This window comes from Panthera onca, chromosome E3, assembly GCF_046562875.1.
Source record: "Panthera onca isolate mPanOnc1 chromosome E3, mPanOnc1 haplotype 2, whole genome shotgun sequence".
Classification (NCBI taxonomy): Eukaryota; Metazoa; Chordata; class Mammalia; order Carnivora; family Felidae; genus Panthera; species Panthera onca.
In genome coordinates this window covers 39341012-39352118 of record NC_138354.1, presented here as the reverse complement: position 1 = coordinate 39352118, position 11107 = coordinate 39341012, and the positions used below count along the sequence as shown (strand labels likewise).

Below are 11107 nucleotides of genomic sequence, written 5' to 3'. Positions count from 1 at the left end.
GGGGAAAACACGCCAGCAAAGGAAAGGCTCCAGACCAGGGAGGTGTGCCTAGGGGTGAGAGGTATGTGGGGAGGTGACTGGGAGCCGGGAGGCCTCACAGCTGGGGGCATTTCTATCACTCACTCCTGTGGTGTTTTCTTTGTTTTTTTCTTTTTTCTTTTTTTAATGTTTATTTAGAGAGAGAGAGAGAGAGAGAGAGAGAGCGCACGAGCGCACGGGCGCGCAGGGGAGGGGCAGAGAGAGGGAGACACAGAATGCGCAGCAGGCGCCAGGCTCCGAGCCATCAGCACAGAGCCCGACATTGGACTCAGGGTTCCATCCCACGAACTGGGACAGCATGACCTGAGCCAAAGTCGGTTGCCCAACTGACTGAGCCACCCAGGTGCCCACCCCCCCCCCTCCCCCCCCCGCCATCTGCCAGTTTCTTAAAGACCCTTTTGGATCATACTAATGAACTCTCAATTCTTAGAAAAATCACCTCCCTGGGGAACAGCTGGGAGTCCACCAGGAGTGGGCAAGGTTGAAGCCAGACCCTGATGGTGGCCCTGGTCATCCTGAGGGGCCCTGCTTGCTCATTGCCCCTGCCCTGTGAGGGAGTGGACTTTGGGGAGCCCTGTGCTGGCCCACATCCTGTTTCATTCCCAGGGGATCCCTCTGAAAGCCTTTTACACTGGAAGGCCCATCTCAGGCCTGAGTCCCCAGCTCCAAGGGGCCGTCCCCCGCCAGGGCCTGACCTAGCTCTCGCTTCCCCCTGGACGTCGTGTCCTCTCCTCCCATGGCCAGTCAACATTCAGTTTCTTTTAGACCCCTGACCCGCATTTTCACATGACCCCGTGGTCAGACTGTCTCTTACTTCTCCTTGTGCCTTTGCGCTTGACTCCGGTGAGAAGCTGAGAAAACCTGCCTACCGTGTTGAAGCCGTCAGGGGCTTTCATGACCCCACGGCCCCATCAAGGTCACCGTCATCCCAAACCCAGTTGGTCGCCTTGGTCTTGCCTCTTTCAAGCCAAATCTTTCCAGTGCCGAGGCCAAATCAATGTCATGGCAAAATGAAGTAACTGCCTGATTAACACCCTCCCATCTTCCCATCGTAAATACACTCTGACCTGGGCCTCTGAGGCTGTGTCTGTGTCATCAGATTCTTACAGATCTCCCTCAGGGACAGTATTCTCTGCTCAGGGACTTTGCACCTGCTGTTCCCTCCAATGAGGGTGCCCTCCCTCCGGTTCTTCTGAGGTGGTCTCCCTCTTCTATTTCAGGCCTTGTTCTCCTCAATAGCCCAGCACGTTCCCCGGTACATAGTAGGTGCTCAAGAAATAAAGCCTTCAAATGCCATGGGTTCTCCCAACTTCCTTACTCATTTAGTTGATCAAGAAAGCTTCCTTCTTGAAAATTTCTTCTCGGGAGGTCTTCCAAGGCTCTAATTTGTTCTGGGACATCTGGTGACTCTCTGTATCCCACCTCATCTTCCTCCCAATCCCTCAAAACATGGACCTCCTCTAGATCTGGGGACAGATCTTTCCCAAGTCCCTTGGCCGCTGGCTGACAAGTTCACTGTATGTCCACAAGCATTTGCCAAAGAGCAGTCGTGTGTCAGGCTGGTGGAGGGACAAAGACAACCCGAAAGGTTGTAGGTAACAAGCCACCGACTAGAGCAGGAAGTGTGTGTGCACACGCCCTACAGCTGGGGTGGGCTGTTTTCTTTTTTGCAGTATTACAAGTCACATGATTTTAAAAATCTGTCCACTAGACTGGGAGAAAACGAAATCTGTCCACCGGATTGCCAAGATTGCCTGAGAGGTCGGAGAAGGTAGGCACTCTGCCAAACCACCTTCGGGTTTACAGGATTATGGGTCGTTAGGGGTCCCCAGCCCGCAACCTGTCTTGGCCATCAGGCAGGTTTCGTTTCATCTGCTGGCAGCTTCGATTTGAATCAGTTACCTACATGCCAAAAGCAAGGTTTCCTGGAATGACCCAGAATCTGGGATTTTAAAATTATATTCCATTATTAAAGTAATTATTTTTTTCAGGTTTTTATTTATTTATTTTGAGAGACAGAATTCAGGGGAGGGACAGAGAGAGGAGAATCCCAGGCAGGCTTTGGGCTGTCAGCGCAGAGCGTGAGGCAGGGCTGGATTCACCAACCTGTAAATCATGACCTGAGCTGAAGTCCGACGCCCAAATGACTGAGCCGCCCACGCGTCCCGCCATTTTAATTAATTTAAACGGCCACATACAGCTAGAGGGTACTGGACTGGACAGCACAGGTTAGGGGCAGACTCCAGAGAAGGAAGAATTCCGGGTGAGATTCCCGGGCCTTCCTCACAGCTGACTGGGACAGACGGCACCCCTCTGTCGCCCCCCCAACCCTGGCCCTTTCGGGGTGTGTGTGTTGCGGGTGGGGGAGGAGGCCCGTCCTTGGGCCTGCTCCCCTCTAGGCTGCTATCGAAGGTGCTGGGGCGGGGAAGGGAAAAAGGCGTCACTGTCACAGTAGGAGGGTAACAGCGTTTTGGTGGACCTCACAAAAAAATAAAGCAGAGTCATTTTCAGGAAAGCTGTTTTACTTTAGGATTTTGAAATACAACCCTGAAGCCAGGGAGACCTGCCTCCGGGGTAGGGGAAAACTAACACACAGGTCTGGCGGAGCCAGAGGGAGGCCGGGGCGGGGCGGGGCGGGGCGGGGCGGGGCGGGGCGGGGCCAGGGACGCCCACCGCGGGCCTCGGTTGCCCAGGACACGGGGGACGCGGAGGCGCGCGCGCGCGCGCGGGGCGGGGCCCGGCGGAACCTGCGCGAGGCTAGTACAGGGTCTCGCGGGCGTGGGTTCGCAGGTGGCGCAGCAGGTGCGAGTTGCGGCTGAAGCTGCGGCCGCACTGCGCGCACGAGAAGGGCCTGGCCCCCGTGTGCACCAGCATGTGGCGCAGCAGATTACAGCTGCGGCTGAAGCTCTTGCCGCACTCCCGGCACTCCTGCGGGGGCTCGGCCGGCCTGGACGCCGCCTCGGTCCCCGCGCCCGCGTGGGTGGCCAGGTGCCGCTGCAGGTGGGCGTTGCGCCGGAAGCTCCGGCCGCAGGTTTGGCAGCCGTAGGGCCGCTCGCCGGTGTGGCTGCGGCGGTGGCGGGCCAGGTTGGAGCTGTTGCGGAAGCGGTAGCCGCAGGTGTCGCAGGCGTGGGGCTTCTCCCCGGTGTGGATGCGCTGGTGGCGCGCCAGGTGGGCGCTCTGGCTGAAGCCCTCGCCGCACTCGCTGCAGCGGCACGGCTTCTCGCCCGTGTGGCTGCGCCGGTGGCGGGCGAGGTCCTGCGTCTGGCTGAAGGTCTTGCCGCACTGGGTGCAGTGGTGGGGCCTCGGGCCGCCGTGCGTCAGGAGGTGGCGGGCGAGCCCCGCCCGCCGCACGAAGCGCTTCCCGCAGTGCGGGCAGCTGTAGGGCTTCTCGCCCGTGTGCACCCGCTGGTGGCACACCAGCTGGGAGCTCTGGCTGAAGCTGCGGCCGCACACCTGGCACGAGAAGGGCCGCTCGCCCGTGTGCACGCGCCGGTGGGCCCCCAGGTGCTCGCTGCGCCGGAACGCCTTGCCACAGTCGTTGCACACGTACGGCCTGCGCTCTGGGCCCGAGCGCAGGCTGCCCGAGCACTCCGAGCACTGGTGGCCCTTGTCCTTGGCGTGGATCCGCAGGTGGCGCTTGAGGCTGGAGCGGCGCTGGAAGGTCTGGCCGCAGTGAGAGCACAGGACGACGGCCAGCTCGCGCGCTTCGGGCTTGGCCTCGGGGGCGCGCGGCGACCGCCGGCCCTCGGCGTGCGCCAGCAGGTGCTGCATGAGGCTGGCGCGCCGCTGGAAGCCCTGGCCGCACTCGGCGCACAGGAAGGCGGGCTCGGAGGAGTGCGTCTGAAGGTGCTTGTTCAGGTGGGAGCTCTGGCGGAAGCGGTGGCCGCACAGGTGGCAGGCGTGTGGCCGCTCGTCCGTGTGCGTGCGCATGTGCAGCTTGAGGATGGAGCTGCGGCCGAAGCTCTTCCCGCAGCGCTCGCACGGAAAGGACCGGGCGCCCGGGTGACTCCGCAGCTGGTGCGCCTCCAGGCGGGCCAGCTGTCGGAAAGTCACCCCGCAGTCGGTGCAGATGAATTCCATCTCTGCCTCCGACCTGGGAGGCCCGTCGGCCACTTTGACCTCCAGAATGTCACTCCTGCTGGGAGGGGACCCTCCTCCGCCGGTGCCACTCACTTCGGGGCCAGGCCCCAGCACCTGGACATGGGGCTCTTCCGCCGCCGGAGGACCGTCTGCCTGAGGCCCTGTTGAGAGGGCCGCAGGCCAGGCGACCGCCTTGGGCTCCTCTTTGAACTCCTCATCTGGGGTTCTGCTTCCGGGTCCTGAGAAAGAAGCAGGAAAAGGGGTGGGGGGCATGTGGGCAGGCCTATTCTTAGAGGCCCCCAGGAATTGCCAGGGCCTCATTGCCTCAAAGCAATGGGGGGGGGCGGGGGGGGGGCGGTGGCAGAAGGTGACGGTAAAAAACATAGAATTTACCGTAGTAACCATTTTAAAGTGCACAGTTCAGGTCCATCAGGTACATTCCCAGTGTTGTACAACTGTCACCACTGTCTATCTAGTGTCAGAACTCTGTCCTTCCCCTGGATGGAAACCCCAAACCTCTTAGCAAGCACTCCCATGACCACCCACTTTAAAAGCTCAAAGTTGGGGCGCCTGGGTGGCGCAGTCGGTTGAGCGTCCGACTTCAGCCAGGTCACGATCTCGCGGTCCGTGAGTTCAAGCCCCGCGTCGGGCTCTGGGCTGATGGCTCGGAGCCTGGAGCCTGTTTCCGATTCTGTGTCTCCCTCTCTCTCTGCCCCTCCCCCGTTCATGCTCTGTCTCTCTCTGTCCCAAAAATAAATAAAAAACGTTGAAAAAAAAAATTAAAAAAAAAAAATAAATAAATAACAAAAATAAAAGCTCAAAGTTAACCGGGTTGATGATTACATCAAACACAATAAGCCTCTAAAATAAGTAAAAGAGGGGCACCTGGGTGGCTCAGTCAGTTAAGCGACTGACTTCGGCTCAGGGCAAGATCTCACGATTCGTGGGTTTGAGCCCTGGGTCTGGCTCTGTGCTGCCAGCTCAGAGCCAGGAGCCTGCTTCGGATTTTGTGTCTCCCTCTCTTCCTGCCCCTTCCTGCATTCACGCTCTCTCTCTCTCTCAAAAATAAATAAACATTAAAAAAAAAAATTTTTAGGGGCGCCTGGGTGGCTCAGTCGGTTGAGCGTCCGACTTCGGCTCAGGTCACGATCTCGCGGTCCGTGGGTTCGAGCCCCGCGTCGGGCTCTGTGCTGACAGCTCAGAGCCTGGAGCCTGTTTCAGATTCTGTGTCTCCCTCTTTCTCTGACCCTCCCCTGTTCATGCTCTCTCTCTCTCTCTGTCTCAAAAATAAGTAAATGTTAAAAAAAATTAAAAAAAAAATTTTTAATAAAATAAGTAAGGGGCACCTGGGTGGCTCAGTTGGTTGAGCATCGGACTTCAGCTCGGGTCATGATGTCATATTTGTGAGTTCCAGCCCCATGTCCGGATCCTCTGTCCCCCTCTCTCTTCCCCTCCCCCGCTCCTGCTTTTTCTCTCTCTCTCAGAAGTAAACGAACATTTTTTTAAAAGTATAAAATAAGTAAATGAATGGAGGAAGGAAGAAAGGAAAGAAGGAAAGAATTCGTGTTAACATAGCCCATTTTTAGCCAAAGAGGCTAAAAAGTCAGGTAGGGTCTGGAGCTTTAGAGACCACTCTGGAAACACAAGGAGAGAGCCTTCAGTGGTCCCCAGCTGGAAGGGCCGCTTACCCAGAGGGTGAACAGGCCACGCCTTCTTTGCTGGGACATCCTCGAAGGTCAGGGACTCCTGTAACAAAAGGATGAGCCAGATCCTTGGTGAGAGACGAATGGGGCTGTGAGCTGAGGGGGATGGAAAACTCTGAGGGTTTAAATTAAGGAAGACACGGATTTGCCACAACAGCAGGGGCAGCGAGCGTCCGGGGGCCGAGGACAGTCTGGAGGGAGGGGCCGGGCCAGCTCACCAGCACAGCTGCAAGCTCCTGATCTCGGGCGTTTTCCTCCAGCCACAGGACAGGGCCCTGGGGGGCTGGCAGCATGGGGGGGGAGGGGAGAAAGAGAGAGCTGTTAGGGGGCCGACTTACCCTCCCCCGGCCGTACGGGGGGGGGGGGGCGCACCCATGGTCAGGGCCCTGGGAGAGACATCTCGGCGCTCTCCCCTCCCTGTCAAAGAGGGGGGGTGCCTTCATCTCACCCCGTCCTCACGTACCAGGCCTCCTGGCTCCCACCTGCCCGGGGCACCAGCTGCTCACCACACTCTTGCAGGGCTTGGAATGTCCTCTTGGGGCCTGGGCTCAGTGGCTGCTTTGAACTTGGGGGATGTCTCCAGGTCCCCAGCTCAGCAGGCTTGGAGGGCCCTGGCTGGGATGCTGGGGGCTCCATGGCTGGCTCCGGGGCCGGGGGTCCTTCTGAGGGCGCTTCCTTTTTGGGGCTGTGGCTGGAGACCTGGGAAGAGCCCCCCTGGTCCTCCGCAGTGACGTCTGCGCGGGGACAATTCTTGCCAGCATTAAAACTAAAATCCTGTGCAAAATGCATCCGTGTCAGGTGGCGAACAGGGCAGAGGGACGATGCGCGTCCTTCTCACTCCCAAGGGAAAGGGGGCCACGGAAAGGTGAGGGTCACAGGACTTAGGAGGTTAAGGAGCAATTGTCAGAGGGAGGAGAACGGAGTGTCGGGTGATTTCCTCGCGGGGCACCCGAGTCCCTGTCTTGCCGCCTGGCCGCCCCCCCCCTCCCCCTTACCAGTGGCCCCGCGGCGCTGGACTCCCTCTGGACACCCTCCAGCAGCAGCACAACCTCCTCGCCGTCCCTGAGCTGCTGGCCCTGGAGCCGGGCCAGCAGGTGCGGGGGCAGCACGCTCAGGAACTGCTCCAGCACCAGCAGCTCCAGGATCTGCTCCTTGGTGTGCAGAGCGGGCCGCAGCCAGCGGCAGCACAGCTCCCGGAGCCGGCTCAGGGACGCCCTTGGCCCCATGTCCTCCTGATACTGGAAGCATCTGAAGAGCTGGTGAGCCACCTCGGGCCGGGGCCTGGCCTCAGTGTGCCTGAGGTCCTCCTGACCGACGGCCTCCTCTTCCTCCAGTTTGACGGCCCCGAGCTGCTCGGGCTCTCGGGCGGCCGGGACGGGTTCTTCGAGCATCCTTCAGCCGGGGTGGGGGGGGGGGCAGGGCGGGGCACGGCTCACGGCAGCTGGTCCCACCGTCAGGTCTCTCCCTCTCTGCTCCCACACCTGCGGTGTTAAGAAATGCCTAAAGATGTGGCCCCCGGAGGAATCATTTTTCTCTCGCCGGTCCTAGGCAACGGCTCGGCCGGCAGGACAGCCCCAAACACGAAAAGGCAGAGAAAACCGACGGTTCCGTGTCTCCACTCCCTCCTGCAGCATTTCGAATTTCACATCACTTCACCCCCAGTGATCAAAAGTGGCATCTCTGAGACAGGACCACCTGGTTTCCCCGCCTCCTGAGGCCACAGGGAGGACACGGCACCGCCAAAGAGGGGTTCTTGGCAGAAACGTTCCATCGCAACGCGATCCAGCCTTTAGACCCCACTTTGCACTGCAGAAATGAGAATGGGTGGGAGGCCGGGGGGTGCAGTGGATGAGAGCGATGGTGTTTAAGGGGACAAACTTGTCACTCATAGTGAATAACCCATAGAGATCTAATGCACAGTATAATGGATATAGACAATACTATTGCGGGGTAATTATGTAATTCGATATATATAAATATCACTGCATCAGCAGTCGTGTTACAATATACAAACGTATCAAAGTAACACTGACACGCCTTTCACTGACACAATGTCACACGTCAGATTTATTCAATTAAAAGAAAAAAAGAACAAGCGAAATGATCCCTCGAGGAAACAATGGAACGAATTACAAATGCAGAATATTTCTCGCCAACTGGCCGGGCCCCCGTCCTTCAGCATTATTTTTAAAAGCACCTGTAGGGGGCGCATCGCTCTAGGGGAAACTAACAGCCACATGGCCGAATGAAGGAACCTTGACTGGAGCCCGATGTTTTTAAAGAGGGGAGGGGATGGGTGGAGGGGGAAGCAGGGATGCTCTAAAAGATATTCTGGAGTCAGCTGGGGAAATTGGAAGATGGATGGGACACTAGATTGCAATGGAGCTGACCATTAATTTCTGAGAAAGGATTCCAGTCTTGTGGTTTGTGGGAAATGCCTCTATTTTGGGGAGATGTTGAAGGGTTTGGAAGGAAGGGGGCCCGAGGGTTCAGCCATACTTAGGGATAGTAAAGGCAAATGGGGAAAGTAAAAGGACTACCGAATCTGGGAGATGGATGTGTTGATGTCCACTGCGTTGCTCTCTCAAAGTCTCCGGAAGTTTGGCAGTTTTAAAGACAAAAGGTGGGGGCTGGGTGCGGAGTGGGGATTCATGCATGGGATTTCTCCTTGACCAGACATCTTGACTCTCACTTGACGTCTCTGGGGGTGGCTCTCAGCAGTCAAGGCCAGGACCACCCGGCTGATCAGGGCAGGGCTGAGCCCCCACTTGGCGTACCAATCTCCTCCCCTGCCAGGTTCCACCAGAGACTGAGGGCAGGATGAGCCAGAGAGGTGAGATGGGCACGTGGGTCTCCAGATGAGAGACTAAGGCTTGCAGAGATCTGCAGGGAACTTGCAGAGATCGGTGACAGATAGGTCTGCAAGGCCAATCAAAGCTGCCCTGTCCACCTCCGAGACCTCTAGTGGATACACTCTTGGGAGCTGGGTGAGGGGCAGGAGAGGCAATCATTTCTTTCATTCCTTTTTTTTTTTTTTTTTTTATAAATTCTGGATTCTTCCTTGGTCTACCCTTCTGGAAGGTATCTATCCCCAAATAGCAATAAAAAGTGGCTCTAACTGGCCACCAGGGGGCACTGGGTCCACAGGACTGACCACGGGCCCATCTCTCCTCTCAGACCAGAGGGCTCTGTAGGGCCACCCACTCTTTCCTTTTGGGGTCACCCAGATCTACGAACAGGGAGATGCCTCAAGTTCAGCCTCACCCCCAGGGGACTCAGTTCGGTCCTTCAGCACAACCCTGAAGGCTTACGTCGTTCTGCACAGGCCAGCACCTCGGCTCCAGAGTTTTGAAGCACTTTTCCTCTCTTAATTTGGGCTGCAATTATTTTACGGATACAAAAACCCAAGTTCCAACATCCGCCTGCCCTCCCTGCTCTCTGGCCTCAGGGCTACCGATGATGAGCTTCTCCCAAACCTGTTCCCCGAGCCCCACGCCAGGGACATCCCAGGCAGAGGGACATCACTCCCCACCACCCAGAGACAGCAGAGAGGTGCCCGCCACCTACAGACTAGCAACTGCTGTTCTCATTACTGCTGGGCGAAACCACAAGTGAGCACAGCTAACAGTCATTCCCGTCACGGGCCCGCCTTGGCAATGCGGCCGGGGGGAAGTCAGCCTCGTCAAGAGCTTTGGACAGTTTGCGGAGGAGCCTCCTTGTTGCAGGGCTGAGGGCGGAAGGAACCTCCTGTTCTGGTGGGGGGAGTGAGGCGTGGTGTGACAGAACAGAGGAAGAGCGGGTTTTATACCCGGCCCGGCGCTTCCACCTCAGAGAGGGAGAGCCCGGGGATGCTGAAACAAAGGCCCAGGGTTACATCCTGGCCACCTGCCCCCGGGCAGCCATGGTGGCTCCAGCCTCTCTCCGGCCCCCCTCCCCGTCCCTCCTTCGCTCGACCCCACGGGGCGCCTCTCACCCCCTGACGTCTCTCTTCAGGGACCCCCGACACACCAGCAACCTGCATCTACCCGTCCGTGGTCACGCTGGGCCACGACCACGGCTGAGGGTCTCTCTCCCCTCCGCCTGCGAGTAGGAGCTGCGTCTCGAGCACAACCGTTCGCCTCGTGCTTGAAGCGGCTTCCGTGTGTGTTAGTAGAAGTAACACAACGAGGATGGCCGCCTGGCAGCTGTACTTACTGAGGAAAGCACTCGAAGCTGGTGCAGAAAAAGTCTCTGATAGGTGTGGAAGAGAATGGGCTTTTGTCTCACTCTTTGGGCAGCAGGAGCGAAAGGATAGAACCGATCGCGTGTGACCAGCAGCCTCGTGATAATAGCTGGCAGGTACTGAGTGCTGATCTGGAGGGGCTCTCAACTCAGGCTTGCTTCGCCCACCCCCAGCCCACGGGGTGGGTTATAATTTCTCCCTGTGACAAGCGCAGAGGCCACACTGGGAGCCGACGGGTGCCTTGCTCAAGGTCACAGCAGGGGGAGCCAAGATTTTCTTTAAGGTGAGAACACTGATCTTGACCAGGGTGCAAAAGCTCGGAAACAGAAAAGGACCCAGTTCCCCTCCCTCCCGGTGCGATTGGCCTAGTTTTAGCCAGAATATCACGGCGCGATTCAGAAAAAATAAGGAGATTCCGAGTTCCAGCCCTCAGGCCTAGACACAGGCAGGGGTGCCCGGAAACTTCAGGTGAGGTGGTAAGGCTTGAAAGAGGAGGAATTTAAGGGAATTTGGCTGCAGAGCCTCTCCTTCCCACCCCCCAGTCTCCAGGACAAAAGCTCTGTTCATATGCACATCCGTGGGGGGTGAGAGCTCTTCAGCTACCCTCCAATATTCGACCAGCTTAATCTGGAGCCCAGCGAGGTGGGAGGCAAGGGCTGGACCAGCCCGGGGTGGCAGTGCGGCCGCAGGACCCACCCAGACAACGGGAGAGCCCCGAGCCCGGATCCTTGGCCGGGGACCTTCCCTTTCTCCCTGGACACAGCTGGCAGGAGAGTCACAGGCCACTTTTTGTTGGCCAGGCTCCCCTCCGGGTGGTGAGCTGAGTCCAGGAGGCCGGCCGTCCACCTGGGGGCACATGGAGCCTGCCTGCTTTCCCCTCCCCAGTGGGTACAGCAAGCCCATGTTACAGGAAGTCCCGCCACCCTCCTCGATGGCCCCAGAGCTGGCTGGCACTGGGCTCCCAGCATAGACCACCCACATCCTTCCAAGACTTTTTTCTTTTCCAGTTTCCTAAACCCCCATCCCTTCGCTGAGGCCCAGGTCCCTCTTTTCCCTCCAAGCT

General features: G+C 58.2%; 1 protein-coding gene across 2 annotated transcripts; it reads right to left on the bottom strand.

Annotated features, from left to right (window-relative positions):
• Window positions 1-2675: 2675 nt before the first annotated feature.
• ZSCAN10 (zinc finger and SCAN domain containing 10) lies at window positions 2676-7213 on the bottom strand. Of its 2 annotated transcripts, XM_078440186.2 has the most exons (5): window positions 6818-7213; window positions 6329-6596; window positions 6041-6105; window positions 5808-5865; window positions 2676-4358 (listed from the first exon to the last, which is right to left on the bottom strand). In XM_078440186.2, the coding sequence occupies exons 1-5, from the start codon at window positions 7211-7213 to the stop codon at window positions 2797-2799; spliced, it is 2349 nt and encodes a 782-aa protein (XP_078296312.1). In that variant the 3' UTR covers window positions 2676-2796. The 2 variants fall into 2 exon arrangements, with proteins under 2 accessions (XP_078296312.1, XP_078296313.1); XM_078440187.2 differs by lacking the exon at window positions 6329-6596 and having other exon boundaries at window positions 6818-7105.
• Between the last annotated feature and the right edge of the window lie 3894 nt (window positions 7214-11107).